This window comes from Sphaerodactylus townsendi, linkage group LG09, assembly GCF_021028975.2.
Source record: "Sphaerodactylus townsendi isolate TG3544 linkage group LG09, MPM_Stown_v2.3, whole genome shotgun sequence".
NCBI classification, from domain to species: domain Eukaryota; kingdom Metazoa; phylum Chordata; class Lepidosauria; order Squamata; family Sphaerodactylidae; genus Sphaerodactylus; species Sphaerodactylus townsendi.
In genome coordinates this window covers 45,635,709-45,655,799 of record NC_059433.1, presented here as the reverse complement: position 1 = coordinate 45,655,799, position 20,091 = coordinate 45,635,709, and the positions used below count along the sequence as shown (strand labels likewise).

General features: G+C 54.0%; 1 protein-coding gene across 1 annotated transcript in view; it reads right to left on the bottom strand.

Annotated features, from left to right (window-relative positions):
- The window catches only part of GREB1L (GREB1 like retinoic acid receptor coactivator), a 175,624-nt gene that overhangs the window by 51,335 nt on the left and 104,198 nt on the right, over positions 1-20,091 (bottom strand). Inside the window, exons 2-5 of the mRNA XM_048508536.1 lie at positions 13,885-14,022; positions 9,333-9,470; positions 5,076-5,195; positions 3,808-3,945 (exon numbers count right to left, since the gene is read on the bottom strand). Of these exons, the coding sequence (XP_048364493.1) occupies positions 3,808-3,945; positions 5,076-5,195; positions 9,333-9,470; positions 13,885-14,022 (534 nt within the window). The remainder of the gene's footprint in view (positions 1-3,807; positions 3,946-5,075; positions 5,196-9,332; positions 9,471-13,884; positions 14,023-20,091) is intronic.

The window sequence follows — 20,091 nt, the reverse complement described above, 5'->3', positions numbered from 1 at the left end:
ATAACTACCATACCTTTATTATTTATTTATACTGTACTATCAATGTACATGATGTACATTGATCAAAGAAGTCCCTCTCCCAAACATCTTAAAATAGAAAAGTTGATGTTGTACTTGCTTCAATAGCACAAATACTAAAAAATTGGAAAAACTGATGTAAGAGAGCAAAGGGAGGAGGGAGATGAAGATAGGCAAACACAGGGAAAGAATATACACTTATTCCCAAGGATGTAGGTAAGGGTTTTTTTCCCCAGGTTTAACCCCCCCCCCCCCCCATTACATGTCTAAAGCTCCGCCACCCATTTGTGGGTTTTGGTATTTTTAAAGTGTTTTTTTCGGTTTTTGGGCTGCAGGGGGTGCAGTTTTTAGGCTAGAACAGGGGTAGGGAACCTGCGGCTCTCCAGATGTTCAGGAACTACAATTCCCATCAGCCTCTGTCAGCATGGCCAATTGGCCATGCTGGTAGGGGCTGATGGGAATTGTAGTTCCTGAACATCTGGAGAGCCGCAGGTTCCCTACCCCTGGGCTAGAAGCACCAAAATTTCAGGGATTTGTTGGGAGACTCTCCTGGTGATAATAGCTGTTGGTCAGGTTCTCCTCACAAAGAAAGATTTCAAGTCTGGCAACGGTTCTTGCTAGGGACGCTGAATCCAAATATTGTAATTATTATTGTGGAAAGTGTGGTTTCTTCTGATGAGGTGCTTTATTCGTATGTGTAAAACTGAGAGGTGGATCCCCAATACCTGGATTGTGGTATGCAATGTGAAGGACAAATACCAAGAAACAATCAAACACATCCTTCCCAAAAGTATCCCATCTCTGTTCTATATCACATAAAACAGCTGCAACAAAATCCTCCTCTTATCCTCAAGTGCCCACATGTTCCCACACTTCAAAACTCAATTAACAAATTCAGCTCTGATAAATTTTGTTATATAAGGTTTATTCAACACAGCAAACAAACAACAAGCCTCTGAAAACTGTTTTCAGAAACAATTGTAAATTCCATGATAACATGGGTATGTTGGGAATAAAAGGAGAGGTAAATCTCAGCGAGGGAAACACTGTGGAAAGGCGATCAAGGAAAGAATGGACTGTTCAGGATCTCCAGAGACATGGACTAATATTCCCAGATTAACTAGTTTAAGGGTTTGAAGACAGTTTTTGCCACTTGTGAGCTGCATTCCTGAGAGATACCCTAGGAACCCAATTCCTTTGACTTCATCATCAAACCACCTCTGTTAGTTTCTTGCCTTGAAAACCCTATGGGGTTGCCATAGGTTTGTGCGACTTGATGGTACTTTACACACACATCCCATGTTAACACACACATCCTATATTAAAATACATCATATTAAGTACATTATATTAAGTACATCAAAAGCAGGAAGCCAGCAAGGGAAGCGGTAGGCCCGTTAGATGACAAAGGAACAAAGGGTGTGCTAAAAGATGGCAGGGAGATTGCAGAGAAGCTGAATGAATTCTTTGCATCTGTCTTCACCCAAGAGGTGAGGAACATTCCTGCACCTGAACCAAGCTTCTTAGGAGGCGAATCCGCGGAACTAGCGAAGATAGTGGTAGACAAGGAAGAAGTTCTGGCAGCCATTGATAAACTAAATGCTACCAAATCCCCTGGCCCAGATTGCATTCACCCAAGAGTTCTTAAAGAGCTCAAGCATGAAATTGCTGATCTTCTCACTTTAATATGCAACTTATCCCTGAAATCAGGCTCTATCCCTGAAGACTGGAAGATGGCCAATGTCACACCAATCTTTAAGAAAGGATCTAGGGGGACCCGGGAAATTACAGGCCAGTCAGTTTGACATCTGTTCCTGGTAAATTAGTAGAATCTATCATTAAAGATAAAATTATAAAACATGTAGAAAAGCAAGACCTGCTGAGAAAGAGACAGCATGGCTTTTGAAGAGGCAAATCCTGTCTTACAAACTTACTAGAGTTGTTTGAGAGTGTAAACAAACATGTGGACAGGGGTGAACCGGTGGACATTGTCTACTTGGATTTCCAAAAGGCTTTTGACAAAGTTCCTCACCAGAGACTGTTGAGAAAACTCAGCAATGAAGGAATAAGAGGGGAAGTCCTCCTATGGATTAAAAACTGTTTGAGGAACAGGAAACAAAGGGTGGGTATAAATGGGAATTTCTCACAATGGAGAGATGTAGGGAGTGGTGTCCCCCAAGGATCCGTTTTGGGACCAGTGCTCTTTAACTTATTCAAAAATGACCTGGAAGTAGGAGTGAGTAGCGTGGTGGCTAAGTTTGCAGATGATACCAAATTATGTAGGGTGGTGAGAACCACAAAGGATTGCGAAGAGCTCCAAGCGGACCTTGATAAATTAGGTGAGTGGGCTCAGAAATGGCAAATGCAGTTCAATGTAGCAAAATGTAAAGTGATGCACATAGGGGCAAAAAATCCAAACTTCACATACATGCTACAAGGGTCAGTGCTATCAGTCACAGACCAGGAAAGGGATTTAGGTGTCTTAGTTGATAGTTCCATGGGAATGTCAACTCAATGCATGGCAGCTGTAAAAAAAGGCAAACTCTATGCTGGGGATCATTAGAAAAGGAATTGATAATAAAACTGCAAAGATTGTCATGCCCTTATATAAAGCAGTGGTGCGACCGCACTTGGAGTACTGTGTCCAGTTCTGGTCACCACATCTCAAAAAGGATATTGAGGAGATAGAAAAAGTGCAGAGAAGGGCAACAAGGATGATTGAAGGATTGGAGCACCTTCCCTATGAGGAGAGGCTGCAGCGTTTGGGACTCTTTAGTTTGGAGAGGAGGCGGCTGAGGGGGGGATATGATTGAAGTCTACAAAATTATGCATGGGGTAGAAAATGTTGACAGAGAGAAATTTTCCTCTCTTTCTCACAATACTAGAACCAGGGGGCATCCACTGAAAATGCTGGGGGGAAGAATTAGAACTAATAAAAGGAAACACTTCTTCACGCATCGTGTGATTGGTGTTTGGAATATGCTGCCACAGGAGGTGGTGATGGCCACTAACCTGGATAGCTTTAAAAGGGGCTTGGACAGATTTATGGAGGAGAAGTCAATTTATGGCTACCAATCTTGATTCTCCTTGATCTGAGATTGCAAATGCCTCAACAGACCAGGTAATCGGGAGCAACAGCCGCAGAAGGCCATTGCGTTCACATCCTACATGTGAGCTCCCAAAGGCACCTGGTGGGCCACTGAGAGTAGCTGAGAGCTGGACTAGATGGACTTTGGTCTGATCCAGCTGGCTTGTTCTTATGTTCTGTTCTTAAAATGTTTTACACAAACATAAACTTTCCTAAAACATATTTTTGTTTATTTCCGTAGCCCTTTTGAATAGGTAAAATTTTGAAAGTGGCAACCCAAGCAGCTTTTTGTTCTGGTCAATTCCCAATTTCTGTTCTTATGCTATAACACAGAGCTCTTAAAAATGCTGAAAACACCCATTTGTTTGTTTTTTAACTACCATTCCAATGGAAAGAGAAATTATTTTACTAATTGCATAAAAAGCTTATTTCTTTTAGTGCTGTATTATAGAGCCTGTTTGACCTATCCATGACCTCTTGTATATTGGTTTGATTTCAAATGATAAATATTCGACAGTAAAAGATGTTGCTACCTGGAAATACACTAGACTGATTCTCTGTTATGCTGGGGTTACTTTACATACCTCTGGGATTGATCATTTAATAGAAAATGGCATGAACAGCATAATAGAAACCTTGTCATTTTGTGCATGCATGTGAAACAGACCATGATGGTGAAATTTCTCATATGATTTGTTTACCTATCAGAATCACTGGTCTGACTCCTGAGTTATGCAGCAGATTTTCAGGAACTATTACTGTTTCTCCTGCAGGGATTGGTTGAGGCTGTAAAATACCAGGTAACATTGATTGAGGAACCGGCACTGACAAAACAGGTTCTATAAAAGGAAGTAAGAAAAACTTCTGTTATTAGAAGACTCATACTGTGATTTGTCCTATGGACAATTTAAATGGAAAGAAAGCTCCTCCCAATACTCCCCATCACTAAACACAATAAAATTCAAAACACCTTTGCATTTCCCTTTGTAGCTACATAAAATTTAAATAAAGAACTAATATCCTCCCCCAGCTCCACCCCAAAGCTATGGGGTGGATGGGATAGCATCATGGATGCTATTGGGGGGGGGGGGGAGAGATCTATCTTGTGCTAAGAGGAAAAATTAAAGAAAAAATGCTAAATATGCATTTTCCAACGTGCCAGGCTAGATGCCATCATTGAGGTTGACTTTTGGTGCTACCTGTAAGAATAAAGGAGATGAGTTCTTCCTAATCTATGTATACAGATCAGATGGCCAAATATGGTCCCTAATGTCCATATGAATATGGGTTTAAATAGTTCTGAAGTCACAATCATTAAAATGTTAGACATTCAAAGAAAGCCCAAAATCCTCTTGAGAACAAGATAAAGTCCTATTAAAAATAAATTGCAAAGAGAGGATGCTTTATAATAATCAAGGATAAAACAATAATAAAATAAGGATAGAAAGGTTGAAGCTCTAGAAATCTTTTTGTTTGTATACAGTTCAAAAAACAGTTCTCTTTCATCTGAAACACAAGTATCCATTAATGTCAACATTTAAAGTAATCCCACAGAAATTAAAGGGAACCAGGGCCCCAGGATGCTCTACAAAACAAATTTGGTGCCTATGCGATAATTTTCAAGTCATGTGAGTTTACGAATATTAAATGTTACTTCTTCATCAATTATGTGTGTCTTCTGAACATCAACAGTATTTTACTAAAAATTGTTAATAACATTCATGCACACTTTGTAAAATGCATATTTATTACATTTATATCGCGCCTTTCTTCTAACCCATATACTGGGACCCTGTTTAAGAAAGGAAATATGCATAGATTTGCCAGTTTTGGGTGCTGAATATGTTTTACAAGCAGCAGCACACTATTCATAATCTACTCTTCCACATAACTGCCTTTTTTCTATTTTCTAAAAAATGCTACATTGGACAGTTATCTGTCTGAAAAAAGAGTTTTATCAGAATCTTGCCTGTTCTCGGAAGAGGCCGAATAGCAGGTACAGGCACAACCAAGCCAGGAGGAGGGACCGGTGATCCAAGAGACCATCCCCGGTGTCGTTTTTTGGGGGGCCCAGAACTGGTCATGGATGCTATGTTGACAAATACAAACATGGCAGCAGAATGTGAGTATTTCAACTTTTTTAATTTAAGAGACAAATGAAATTAAATTCTTGCTTGTTGCAGACCATTTGTTGTTAGCATGAAAGAAACAGAAATGCAAAACAAACCGCAATCATTAGGCCAACTTTTCTGTGCATTCCAGAATGAAAGTGTTCCAGTTACACAGAACTCCATAACCTGGCAGTAGGAAGGCAGGTTCATTCGCTATAAAGTGAGTTGCATATGCAAACGTTTTAATCTCTTTAGCCAAACCTCAGAATGCTTAGTACACCTGGTACACATGATAGCATCAGCCCACGAAAGGGTTAAATACGTTTGATCCAAAGAGTACTGGAGATAGTTTCCATTCATTTTACTATACATCTGTGAACCAAGTAATTTAAATAGAGGAAAAACAAAGGTCTTGATGATGGAGGAATATGCTTGCAGCCCCATGTCCGTGTTTGTAAGCAATCTCTTCTTCGGAGATGGTGAAATACCTGAAATTCATTACTAAATAAATGAACTTATTTTAGTCTCTGATCACTGAAATGACCCACACATCAAATGAAGATCAGAGATAATTAAATGATAATTAAATGAATCTGTAAAAACCTGTGGGTCATTGAATGATCTGTTAGACTTCCAGCCCAAGTTCTATCACAATCTGAAATGACTAAGAATGTTCTTATTGGCAGAGAACATAACACCCTGTATACTTGGGACTCAATGTTACTCTGGGATTAGTATACTCCACATAGCTACCACAGAAACAGGCAAAACGTCAGACTGCTACTCAAAAATACATATCATCCCATATATACTTTCAAATGAGAAACCATGCATTTCAATGATGAATCTTCTCTAGGAACAGGGAATCTTGGGAGAATTCTGAGACAGAAAAAAAGCAAGAGCACTTCACTTTAGATTATTTCTGCAGGAAGCTACTTTACTAGACCAGGGCTCTTCAAGACATGTTGCCCATAAATAATAAAATGTCTTGAGTCTTTTACATGTATCAATAAATCATTATTTGGAAGCAGTAATTTAAGGCTTCACCACACTTCCCTCTCCATATACCATCCATTTTCTCTTTCAAATTTTATATTTATACTAGTTGAAAAAAATTCTGTGTGCATATGTTCTGTTGAATATGTCAAACTCAAATGGGGCAGAAGCACAAATCATCCAAATAAGATATCTGGGACAGTGCCCCTGTATATTTTCATTAAAATACCACCTAATTAAAATAGATACCAATAATAAATTCCCCCTCAGTTTATTCACAAAACTTCTGTGCTACCTTTTGGCCACCAGGTTAAAACATTGTAAAATATATGATAAAACAATTCATAAAAACTATTAAAGCCAGAATTAAAATAAATAAAATGTTAATGTATTTTAAAATTAAATACATTAATTTTAATGTATTTAAAATTAAATACATTAATTTTAATGTATTTAAAATTAAATACATAAAACAGTAATTTTTTATTACTGTAATTGAAACATTGGACAGAAAAGAGGGATCCTTGAGGGAATGCCTCTAAATCTTCACTCACTGGCAGCAAACAATTGCAAAAGAGAACAGACACATATCCCTGGGGCAGAGTTCCATACTTTTGGTGCCACAGCCAAAGAAGCCCACTCTTAGGTTGTCATCCATCTAATCCAGATGGTGGGATCTTTAAGCAAGGCCTCTAGAGACAACCTTAGCAGTCAGGTAGACTTATATAGGGTAGGCAGTCCTTTAGGTGTGGTGGTCCCAAGCAGTACAGTGCTTTAAAGGTCAACAATAGCACACTGATGGGCCCAGAAACAAATTGGAAGTCTTGTGGACCAGTCTCTCTGAGATTGCCTCTCTGATTCACTCCAGTCAAAAACATGACTGCAGCATTGTATATTGTGGAATTTTTCAAGCAGTTTTCAAGAATAGTCCAACAAAGAGCACAATGCAATAATCCAATCTAGATGTTATTAAAACATGAACCAAGATTTTTTGGCCCAGGAAAAGCCATAGCTGGTTAACCAGCCAAAGTTGCTAAAATGAATTCCTAGACACATTATCACCTGCTTATCTAGCAATGGGTCCAGGCCCAAGGGGAATTCCTTGCTATGGACCTGTTCCTTCAAGGGGAATGCAACAGGTCACACCTTAAATTCTGCTCATCAATAGCACTTATATCTTGTTGGGATTAAAATTCTATTTACTAGCCTGTGTCCACCCCAGAATGGCCTCCAGGCACTGGTTCAGGATTTCTACAGCTTCTCCGGGATCGTCTAGAACTGTGAGACAGAGCCATGTTATCAGCATATTGGTAATAGCCAAGCCTAAGATGACCCATGTTGAAAACCATGGGGAACAAGATGGAAGCTTTTGGTGCCACAGCTCTACAGATCAGAAGCCAAGGGGCCAAGTAGCAATCTCCCAACATCACCATTTGAAACCCACTTTCCAGGTAGGACTGGAACCACTGAAAATGGTATCTTCCAGTCCCAATATTCCAGAAAATTGAGAGGTAAAGCCCTAAGTACTATCAAACAAAACAAAACAAATGTGTAACTCCCATTGAATTAAAAAGGCACTACAGGAATGTGTTCTCAATAGTGCCTTTCAATTACTCACTGTAATAGGAGATAATACATGTATGCATATGTAACAGGGGTTTGTTTTATGTATTTGAGAGTTTGTATGTTTGTACTACACTGTTGCACTTTCTATCATATTATATTTATCTGCATTTGATTCACTATACAGTGGAACCTTGGTAATCGTCGCCTTCGTTTTTTGCCAGTTTCAGTTTTTGCTGGTCGCCCCTTTGCCAGTTTTTTGCCTCGGTTTTCGCTGGCCACCTCCATTTTCAACTACACCATTTGCGTAAATTTGCTATGCCGTGTAGCTTTGGTTTTCGCCGGTTTCAGTTTTCGCCAAGCTTCGCCGGATGGATTACTGGCGAAAACCGAGGTTCCACTGTATTGGCCACTAGAGAGTGTTTTGTTTTGTTTGATAGTATCTTCCAGTCCCAACCCTGAAAGGTGGTCCAGAAAGATAATGAGCAGCGGTAACAAAAAGTCAGTGAAGAGTCCAGAAGAATCAGCAGAGTTGCACTCCCTAGATCGCCTGTGCCAGAATGACCAAGGCTGTTGCAGTCCCATCTCCTGGCCTGAAATCAGAATGGAAAAGATCCAAGCAATCTGTTCTAATTCCAGTTCCACCTGTTCAATCACCTTGCTCAAGAACTGAACACTTGAGACTGGTTAATAATTATTAAAAATATCCTGGGTCCGTTACAGATTTCTTTAGTACTAGATGCACCACAGCCCATGATGGGGCAACAATCCCCTCTCTCATGTTAGTATTAATTACATCTCAGTCCAAATAATACATAAGTAGATACAGATTTATTCCATTTCTAGAAATCTCAGAAAGTATTAAAGTAATCAAAATGCCCAAGTATCCTTTCCATATAGAAAGTAGTCCCATTCCAGACTTTAGTCCTGACAAAAAGATAAGTCGCTTAATAGCATTATAAAGGTAGAAAAATACATTCCACCAAAATTACACCATGGACAAATCTTCCACTGATCTGACCTTATATCTTTGAGGACTGGTTGGAAAAATCATAGATATCATGGACTCATGTTACTCAGGGAATAAGAAACATTTTAGCATCTATATCTACACATGTGCTTCTGATTACCCAGGTATTCTTTATTCCATATATGATGATGAAGGAGGAGGAGGAGGAGGAGGAGGAGCAGGAGCAGGAGAAGCTTGGATTTATACCCCCCTTTCTCTCCTGTAAGGACACTAAAAGGATCTCACATTCTCCTTTCCGTCCCCCCACCCCCCACAACAAACAGCCTGTGAGATGGGTGGGGCTGAGAGGAAGAACTGTGACTCACCCAAGGTCACCCAGTCGGCATGTGTTGGAGTGCACAGGCTAACCTAGTTCCCCAGTTAAGCCTCCACAGCTCAAGTGGTAGAGCGGGGAATCAACCACCCACCCCCCCGCCCCACCCCCAGTGTGATACAGCAATTTGGTTAATTCAAAGTGCCAAAGTTTTAATTTCAGAAAAAATTGGCTGAAATTTTTAAAAGTGACAAAAGTTGAGGTTCTCTTCACCTTGTTCCCCAGACATGCAGCTAGGGCCAGGAGACACTGAGTGAGGAACAGGCCAAGAGATCGTAGAGCTCATGACACCCGTTCGCCCTCCATCGCTGTTTCTAGTATTAGCATCACCGGCACGCAGAGAGAGTAGACCTGAAGGAAACAAATGCAGAGTGCCTTTTAGATGATTGGAAATGAACAACTGTATTACAAAATCACAGAAGGTTTCAATAAGACTCGTCAGTATTTACAAAATTAGATTTAAATTCTTTATGTTTCTTTATGCAGGGATTGCATTTTGCCAGCACAAGCTATAAAATTTAAAAAAAAAACAAATGGTACTTTGAGGATAATTGAAAGACTTTTTAAAAATCAGATTGAAAGAAAATTTGAATGAGTGCTCATTTCCTTTTTTAGAAGCGGACAGTAGATTAAAAATTCAGCTACAATTGACTTTGGGTTTTAAATGTATTTCTTGAATAAGTTGGGGAAGCCAACTGTAATCTATAAATGTAGTCTGCTGGCAGAAAGGCACTTCCCTCTCAAAAAAGGAGAAGTGAGCGTGATTTGGGGTAATTCTAAAAACAGCACACTCCCACATCATGGCCAGTGCTACTCCTAGGAGTCATAACATCAGTTTCACCAGCTTCTTGACTACCTACCATCGACAACCAATTGGACCATTATTATTAACATCTGTGCAATTGTGTCATCTAGTTATGCCCCCTTTGTGACTGTTTGTTTTCTCAGATAAACTCTTGGCCTGTGGTTAGTGGGCTGAAAGGTGCTTATCGCTATCTACAATGGGAAGGAGAATGGGATTGTCTTGATTTGAATGTTGGTTTTATGTATTGTTTTAAATTGAATGCAAGTCACCCCAAACCTGGCTTTGGCCAGGGTTGGGCAGGGCATAAATCTAATAAGATAAATAAATAAGCAAGCAAGCTACCTGGAGTCACCAAGCTCAGAATCACCAAGACATGTGATTGGGAAGCCTGGACTAGGAAGGCTTCAAATGACTCTCCACTGCCTTATCTAGATCTTAAGCCCCTGATGCTATGTGGCTTCCTCTTTTTATGCCCACATTAGCAATGCTCTCTTCAGCTGTGCCTTTCCTTGTCCTTAAATCTATGTTTTTAGCCCTGATAAAGTCCAACATGATGGGATCTTCAAGAAAATCAGCACTTATGGTGAAGCAAAGCACTCCTACAAGTAGACTTTAGTACAGTCCTCAATGCTGATAGCACAGAATTACTATCAGAATTGCTATCAGCACAGAATTTAGTACAGTCCTCAATGCTGATAGCACAGAATTTGATAGCACCGCCCAGAGCCCTTGGGGATGGGGCGGTATAAACATTTAAATAATAAATAAATAAATAAAATCCAATGCTGATAGCACAGAAAAAAGCATCAACAGCCCAATCCAGAGTGGAGTAGGGATAGGTGAAGCTACAAGGGGCCAGGGGTGCACTTCGCACCAGTAACATGCCTGCCCCCCGGAAAATCGCCCCGGACCCTTCCCCCGACCCCCCTTTGTGCCCCCCCACTTACCTTAGTTCTTAGTTTCAGGCTTAGTTTCAGGTTAAAAAGCAGCATGTTCCATTCAGGCTGAAATGGGCCCTTGTGGGAACTACGCTACCCAGGAGATCTTGCGAGTTCCAAGGGCTCATGGGTAGTGTAGTTCCCACCCAGGCTTTTTTCAGCCTGAACTGAACAGGTTGCTTTTCAGCCTGAAACTAAGAACTAAGGTAAGTGGGGGGAGCGGGGCAGCCACGTGGCGGAATAGGAGTGGGGCCCATGGCAGGTTGGAAAACGCAGAGTCCACCCCAGGCGCAGTTTGGCCCAGCAACACCTCTGGGGTAGGAGCAAAGGCAGTTGTGGAAGTGGCAGGGCCCTACAACGGTGGATTTGCCATCCCCAGATGGAGGGACAAATCTGCCTGAAGGGGGCCATTGCAGGCTCTTGGGATGCTTGCCAGGTCTCGGGACTGAAGTCAATAAGCGGACTCTGGATGCTGGATCAGAAGTCTTTATTGATAACAGCAAGTACCTGGCTTTCAGAAAGCTGGTTCTGTTAGATTAGGGAATTACAGTTGCCTTTATCCCCTCAGAGTTCCCACCATAAATCCCCCCTCCCTGTTGCCCATGGAATGTGAGAATAACACAAAGGAAAGAGAGATGTTTGGGAGTTGAGCATCTCAAGGCCAGATTTTTGAAAAACACTTAGAACAAGCAAAAGGCAATGAGAAAGGGATGTATTTGTACATTGGAATAATTGTTGGCAACTGGACACAAGAACTTTGTTACCTTTGTTAAAACACAGATGGATATAAAATATCCAAGTAGAGAAAGCTACAAGAAAGTATGCTACACTGACCCTTCTGGAAAGAACTCTCTCTTTCTTTTGTGAATCAATACACAAATACAGCAGAAGTATTGGTAAACTTGACTGAGCTATGTTAACTTCCCATGTTTAGCATAGAATGACAACACCAAAATTCTATCAACTATGTTAGTGTGGTGGCTTACCACAAAGAAAAGTCATGCTTCTATTTTTCATATCTACAAAGAACACTAGTAAGAAAAAGTAGAAGAGAGAGTAAAGAATTATGCAATTATTAGAATCAGAGCCAATGTAGAAAAAGCTATGTCCAGGCAAGAGTCCTAATCTATACTTCCTAAAAGCCACAAAACAATCTACAAATCTAAGATAAATATGTAACATTTTTAGAATAAGAAAATACTTGCAATGAGACAGGTGTTCAGGTGATAAGAAAAAAATAAACAGTATCCTGACTCCCAACCATTGGGTAATCTATTGATTAGAATTCTCAAATGTTAAGGAAGAAACGAACTATAATTTATTAAAGTAGCCCAATTTGAGTGTCATCATAAACTCTGGTTGGTTTCAAACCAGAAAATCGTTCCTTCTGGGTCTGATTTGAAGACACAAGGCCATGGAAAGGGACATGTGAGCCTGAAACTAGAATCCCTGTAAAGCCATAAACTAGGTCCCAAACGAACTGGAATTTGCTCATGGTACTTAAAGGCAGCCAATTTAATAATATATTAATTCGAATAGGATGTATAGCAGAGATAGAAAGTGATTTGGCAATTGTGATGTGATAATGCAAGCAGAGATACAAACGAACAAAAAAAGAGATCATTATAAACTGAAAAGGAAAAGCAAAGAACAGAAGGCAGATTTATTATTGATCCCTTGTAATTTCAGATAAAATGGCATATTTTGCCTATATATTTCCATGCCAGTAAACCTCAATACCATGATTTCATAAAACAAAAATGCAATTCTGTTTAATCATTTGTAACCCCGTTTAGAAAAGAAGATGGAATATTACCCAATCCATTAAAGTTTGCAATTTGGAACCATAAGTCAGTGCAGATAATGCTATTAATGCTGCTGCCAATTTAGGCATAGTGAAGACAGGGAAAGAAATTTTGGATACAAGGATTGAGCTTACACACAACCCTATTCACTCACAGTTTTTTAGTCATGGTTTAAAAATATGTGCATATTAACTCTATCATCATGCTTGCCTTTATATAGCAACACAAATGTAAATAAACCTATATATTTATCGAATAGCTGAAAATCAAAAATAAATCTATTGTTCTCAAGAGAATTTTCCCGGTGACCATATATGCAATTTTCAGTCTCATCTAACCACTTGACTGAAGGAACAGGAAATTCCTGCCCCTTTGATCTGTTAGAACAGGGGTCTGCAACCTGCGACTCTCCAGATGCCCCTGCCACCATGGCTGATAGGAATTGTAGTCCATGAACATCTGGAGAGCCACAGGTTGCAAACCCCTGTGTTAGAACATCACATGAAACCCACAAGTTGCACTTCTCTAAGCACTGGTGCTAAATAACTTTTTAACTCATTTTAGTGGGGCATGTGCCAATGTTTGCTTGTTTGTTTGTTTATTAGATTTTAAACCGCCTTCCCCGAAGGGCTCTGGGCGGCGTACAGCAGGCCTGCAACAACAATACATAATAACATTAAACACCGCAGGCTAAAAACAACATTGTCATAAGACACAGAAAAATGAACATATATTATGCTCCACACACTGAACCATCGATTGTCTACAACTTTAAGGTGCATACAAGAGCTAAACAAGCACTGCCACCCCCAATACCACCATCTGCCTCTTGCTGCCCCTCCACTCTGTCTCACTGCCCGCCCGCTGTTATACCCCTGCACAACTCATATTCCTTTCCTCTGTCTTGAAAGACATAGCCAGTGGGGTGTCTGCAGCTTGCCGCACAGTTTTAAAGATTCCTGAGGAATGAAGGAACATTATCTGTTCTAGCACCTGAGTGGAAGGATGGCAGACAGAAACTAATAACTGTTACGACAATGGGGGTGAAAGAAAGGTTTTATCACAGACTGCCATCTCCCAACATCTGCAACATCTGTCACCCAAGGCCACTGCCTCACCTCATCCCATCATATAGCTTGCCATGAGGCTTAAGTTTTAGCACAGCCACTATTTTGCCAGTCATCAACTCTAGGACACAATGCACTTCCAGCTCCTACCTGTCTGAGTGAACCCTGTCTTGTATCCATTGGCTGCTCCACTCTCAGGGGCCGTGGATGGAGATGCTGAAGGATTAGGTTTAGCAGAATGGCTAACAGCAGAAGATTGTCTGCTTCTACATTCTGCAAGTGAAGTAGCTACAGTACATATTAAGGAAGTCAGAGTTACAGAGAGACAGTTCAGTACAACAGATGTTAACACACACAAACAATAAAAAGGACAATGCAGCATCTTTGAAAAAAAAATTATACAGCAAGTAACAGAGTTCAGTCAAAAATAATATACATAGAATTCTGTTAGCCAAAAATTATATTTTTCCTTTATATTCAGTGCAGCAAATGTGATACTGCATTTTGATAGGACATCAATGAAGGATCAATGAATACCACTAACAGCACCAGCTTGTGATCCTTTGCATGAAGGCAAAAAAATCATGAAGATTAAAAACAAGGACCCCTACACCACTGCAACATTAATGCGTATTACTCAGGTGCACCAAAGCAGCCAGGATATTGCATCACTGAAACTACACAGGGCAGTGCATAGACATTTTAATGTGCAAGCCTGTGCACAAACCACATACAGGAATAGAGTACGCAGCAACACTAAACACAACCCCATCCACATGGACAGGATCAGATTTTGGAAACCTTGCAGTATTGCAACAATATCACATGAACCATTCAAAAAGAGTGTTTTATGAGCCAAGTTGCATAATTACACACATTGTTAAAGTACATTATGCCCCTTGATAGTGCCTGGTCAGGAGTAGATGCAGTGAAAGTCTTTTGTAAGCAACCATAAAATGGTATGGTAGGAGTACTTTTAGATGTCCACAATTCACCCCAAGTTGGTTCCCTCTCATCTTACAAGGAAGACACACAAAAAGATGGACAGGTTAAAAGCGATCCCTTAGTACAGTGGTGGCGAACCTTTCGCATTCCAGATGTTATGAACAACAATTCCCATCAGCCCCTGCCAGCATGGCAATTGGCCATGCTGGCAGGGGCTGATGGGAATTGTAGTCCATAACATCTGGAGTGCCAAAGGTTTGCCACCCCCACCCCCCCCCCCCCCCCCCCCCCCCCCCCCCCCCCCCCCCCCCCCCCCACCCCCCCCCCCCCCCCTTCCTCCCCCCCCCCCCCCCCCCCCCCCCCACCCCCCCCCCCCCCCCCCCTCCCCCCCCCCCCCCCCCCCCCCCCCCACCCCCCACCCCCCCCCCCCCCCCCCCACCCCCCCCCCCCCCCCCCCCCCCCCCCCCCCCCACCCCCCCCCCCCCCCCCCCCCCCCCCCCCACCCCCCCCCCCCCCCACCCCCCCCCCCCCCCACCCCCCCCCCCCCCCACCCCCCCCCCCCCCCACCCCCCCCCCCCCCCACCCCCCCCCCCCCCCACCCCCCCCCCCCCCCACCCCCCCCCCCCCCCACCCCCCCCCCCCCCCACCCCCCCCCCCCCCCACCCCCCCCCCCCCCCACCCCCCCCCCCCCCCACCCCCCCCCCCCCCCACCCCCCCCCCCCCCCACCCCCCCCCCCCCCCACCCCCCCCCCCCCCCACCCCCCCCCCCCCCCACCCCCCCCCCCCCCCACCCCCCCCCCCCCCCACCCCCCCCCCCCCCCACCCCCCCCCCCCCCCACCCCCCCCCCCCCCCACCCCCCCCCCCCCCCACCCCCCCCCCCCCCCACCCCCCCCCCCCCCCACCCCCCCCCCCCCCCACCCCCCCCCCCCCCCACCCCCCCCCCCCCCCACCCCCCCCCCCCCCCACCCCCCCCCCCCCCCACCCCCCCCCCCCCCCACCCCCCCCCCCCCCCACCCCCCCCCCCCCCCACCCCCCCCCCCCCCCACCCCCCCCCCCCCCCACCCCCCCCCCCCCCCACCCCCCCCCCCCCCCACCCCCCCCCCCCCCCACCCCCCCCCCCCCCCACCCCCCCCCCCCCCCACCCCCCCCCCCCCCCACCCCCCCCCCCCCCCACCCCCCCCCCCCCCCACCCCCCCCCCCCCCCACCCCCCCCCCCCCCCACCCCCCCCCCCCCCCACCCCCCCCCCCCCCCACCCCCCCCCCCCCCCACCCCCCCCCCCCCCCACCCCCCCCCCCCCCCACCCCCCCCCCCCCCCACCCCCCCCCCCCCCCACCCCCCCCCCCCCCCACCCCCCCCCCCCCCCACCCCCCCCCCCCCCCACCCCCCCCCCCCCCCACCCCCCCCCCCCCCCACCCCCCCCCCCCCCCACCCCCCCCCCCCCCCACCCCCCCCCCCCCCCACCCCCCCCCCCCCCCACCCCCCCCCCCCCCCACCCCCCCCCCCCCCCACCCCCCCCCCCCCCCACCCCCCCCCCCCCCCACCCCCCCCCCCCCCCACCCCCCCCCCCCCCCACCCCCCCCCCCCCCCACCCCCCCCCCCCCCCACCCCCCCCCCCCCCCACCCCCCCCCCCCCCCACCCCCCCCCCCCCCCACCCCCCCCCCCCCCCACCCCCCCCCCCCCCCACCCCCCCCCCCCCCCACCCCCCCCCCCCCCCACCCCCCCCCCCCCCCACCCCCCCCCCCCCCCACCCCCCCCCCCCCCCACCCCCCCCCCCCCCCACCCCCCCCCCCCCCCACCCCCCCCCCCCCCCACCCCCCCCCCCCCCCACCCCCCCCCCCCCCCACCCCCCCCCCCCCCCACCCCCCCCCCCCCCCACCCCCCCCCCCCCCCACCCCCCCCCCCCCCCACCCCCCCCCCCCCCCACCCCCCCCCCCCCCCACCCCCCCCCCCCCCCACCCCCCCCCCCCCCCACCCCCCCCCCCCCCCACCCCCCCCCCCCCCCACCCCCCCCCCCCCCCACCCCCCCCCCCCCCCACCCCCCCCCCCCCCCACCCCCCCCCCCCCCCACCCCCCCCCCCCCCCACCCCCCCCCCCCCCCACCCCCCCCCCCCCCCACCCCCCCCCCCCCCCACCCCCCCCCCCCCCCACCCCCCCCCCCCCCCACCCCCCCCCCCCCCCACCCCCCCCCCCCCCCACCCCCCCCCCCCCCCACCCCCCCCCCCCCCCACCCCCCCCCCCCCCCACCCCCCCCCCCCCCCACCCCCCCCCCCCCCCACCCCCCCCCCCCCCCACCCCCCCCCCCCCCCACCCCCCCCCCCCCCCACCCCCCCCCCCCCCCACCCCCCCCCCCCCCCACCCCCCCCCCCCCCCACCCCCCCCCCCCCCCACCCCCCCCCCCCCCCACCCCCCCCCCCCCCCACCCCCCCCCCCCCCCACCCCCCCCCCCCCCCACCCCCCCCCCCCCCCACCCCCCCCCCCCCCCACCCCCCCCCCCCCCCACCCCCCCCCCCCCCCACCCCCCCCCCCCCCCACCCCCCCCCCCCCCCACCCCCCCCCCCCCCCACCCCCCCCCCCCCCCACCCCCCCCCCCCCCCACCCCCCCCCCCCCCCACCCCCCCCCCCCCCCACCCCCCCCCCCCCCCACCCCCCCCCCCCCCCACCCCCCCCCCCCCCCACCCCCCCCCCCCCCCACCCCCCCCCCCCCCCACCCCCCCCCCCCCCCACCCCCCCCCCCCCCCACCCCCCCCCCCCCCCACCCCCCCCCCCCCCCACCCCCCCCCCCCCCCACCCCCCCCCCCCCCCACCCCCCCCCCCCCCCACCCCCCCCCCCCCCCACCCCCCCCCCCCCCCACCCCCCCCCCCCCCCACCCCCCCCCCCCCCCACCCCCCCCCCCCCCCACCCCCCCCCCCCCCCACCCCCCCCCCCCCCCACCCCCCCCCCCCCCCACCCCCCCCCCCCCCCACCCCCCCCCCCCCCCACCCCCCCCCCCCCCCACCCCCCCCCCCCCCCACCCCCCCCCCCCCCCACCCCCCCCCCCCCCCACCCCCCCCCCCCCCCACCCCCCCCCCCCCCCACCCCCCCCCCCCCCCACCCCCCCCCCCCCCCACCCCCCCCCCCCCCCACCCCCCCCCCCCCCCACCCCCCCCCCCCCCCACCCCCCCCCCCCCCCACCCCCCCCCCCCCCCACCCCCCCCCCCCCCCACCCCCCCCCCCCCCCACCCCCCCCCCCCCCCACCCCCCCCCCCCCCCACCCCCCCCCCCCCCCACCCCCCCCCCCCCCCACCCCCCCCCCCCCCCACCCCCCCCCCCCCCCACCCCCCCCCCCCCCCACCCCCCCCCCCCCCCACCCCCCCCCCCCCCCACCCCCCCCCCCCCCCACCCCCCCCCCCCCCCACCCCCCCCCCCCCCCACCCCCCCCCCCCCCCACCCCCCCCCCCCCCCACCCCCCCCCCCCCCCACCCCCCCCCCCCCCCACCCCCCCCCCCCCCCACCCCCCCCCCCCCCCACCCCCCCCCCCCCCCACCCCCCCCCCCCCCCACCCCCCCCCCCCCCCACCCCCCCCCCCCCCCACCCCCCCCCCCCCCCACCCCCCCCCCCCCCCACCCCCCCCCCCCCCCACCCCCCCCCCCCCCCACCCCCCCCCCCCCCCACCCCCCCCCCCCCCCACCCCCCCCCCCCCCCACCCCCCCCCCCCCCCACCCCCCCCCCCCCCCACCCCCCCCCCCCCCCACCCCCCCCCCCCCCCACCCCCCCCCCCCCCCACCCCCCCCCCCCCCCACCCCCCCCCCCCCCCACCCCCCCCCCCCCCCACCCCCCCCCCCCCCCACCCCCCCCCCCCCCCACCCCCCCCCCCCCCCACCCCCCCCCCCCCCCACCCCCCCCCCCCCCCACCCCCCCCCCCCCCCACCCCCCCCCCCCCCCACCCCCCCCCCCCCCCACCCCCCCCCCCCCCCACCCCCCCCCCCCCCCACCCCCCCCCCCCCCCACCCCCCCCCCCCCCCACCCCCCCCCCCCCCCACCCCCCCCCCCCCCCACCCCCCCCCCCCCCCACCCCCCCCCCCCCCCACCCCCCCCCCCCCCCACCCCCCCCCCCCCCCACCCCCCCCCCCCCCCACCCCCCCCCCCCCCCACCCCCCCCCCCCCCCACCCCCCCCCCCCCCCACCCCCCCCCCCCCCCACCCCCCCCCCCCCCCACCCCCCCCCCCCCCCACCCCCCCCCCCCCCCACCCCCCCCCCCCCCCACCCCCCCCCCCCCCCACCCCCCCCCCCCCCCACCCCCCCCCCCCCCCACCCCCCCCCCCCCCCACCCCCCCCCCCCCCCACCCCCCCCCCCCCCCACCCCCCCCCCCCCCCACCCCCCCCCCCCCCCACCCCCCCCCCCCCCCACCCCCCCCCCCCCCCACCCCCCCCCCCCCCCACCCCCCCCCCCCCCCACCCCCCCCCCCCCCCACCCCCCCCCCCCCCCACCCCCCCCCCCCCCCACCCCCCCCCCCCCCCACCCCCCCCCCCCCCCACCCCCCCCCCCCCCCACCCCCCCCCCCCCCCACCCCCCCCCCCCCCCACCCCCCCCCCCCCCCACCCCCCCCCCCCCCCACCCCCCCCCCCCCCCACCCCCCCCCCCCCCCACCCCCCCCCCCCCCCACCCCCCCCCCCCCCCACCCCCCCCCCCCCCCACCCCCCCCCCCCCCCACCCCCCCCCCCCCCCACCCCCCCCCCCCCCCACCCCCCCCCCCCCCCACCCCCCCCCCCCCCCACCCCCCCCCCCCCCCACCCCCCCCCCCCCCCACCCCCCCCCCCCCCCACCCCCCCCCCCCCCCACCCCCCCCCCCCCCCACCCCCCCCCCCCCCCACCCCCCCCCCCCCCCACCCCCCCCCCCCCCCACCCCCCCCCCCCCCCACCCCCCCCCCCCCCCACCCCCCCCCCCCCCCACCCCCCCCCCCCCCCACCCCCCCCCCCCCCCACCCCCCCCCCCCCCCACCCCCCCCCCCCCCCACCCCCCCCCCCCCCCACCCCCCCCCCCCCCCACCCCCCCCCCCCCCCACCCCCCCCCCCCCCCACCCCCCCCCCCCCCCACCCCCCCCCCCCCCCACCCCCCCCCCCCCCCACCCCCCCCCCCCCCCACCCCCCCCCCCCCCCACCCCCCCCCCCCCCCACCCCCCCCCCCCCCCACCCCCCCCCCCCCCCACCCCCCCCCCCCCCCACCCCCCCCCCCCCCCACCCCCCCCCCCCCCCACCCCCCCCCCCCCCCACCCCCCCCCCCCCCCACCCCCCCCCCCCCCCACCCCCCCCCCCCCCCACCCCCCCCCCCCCCCACCCCCCCCCCCCCCCACCCCCCCCCCCCCCCACCCCCCCCCCCCCCCACCCCCCCCCCCCCCCACCCCCCCCCCCCCCCACCCCCCCCCCCCCC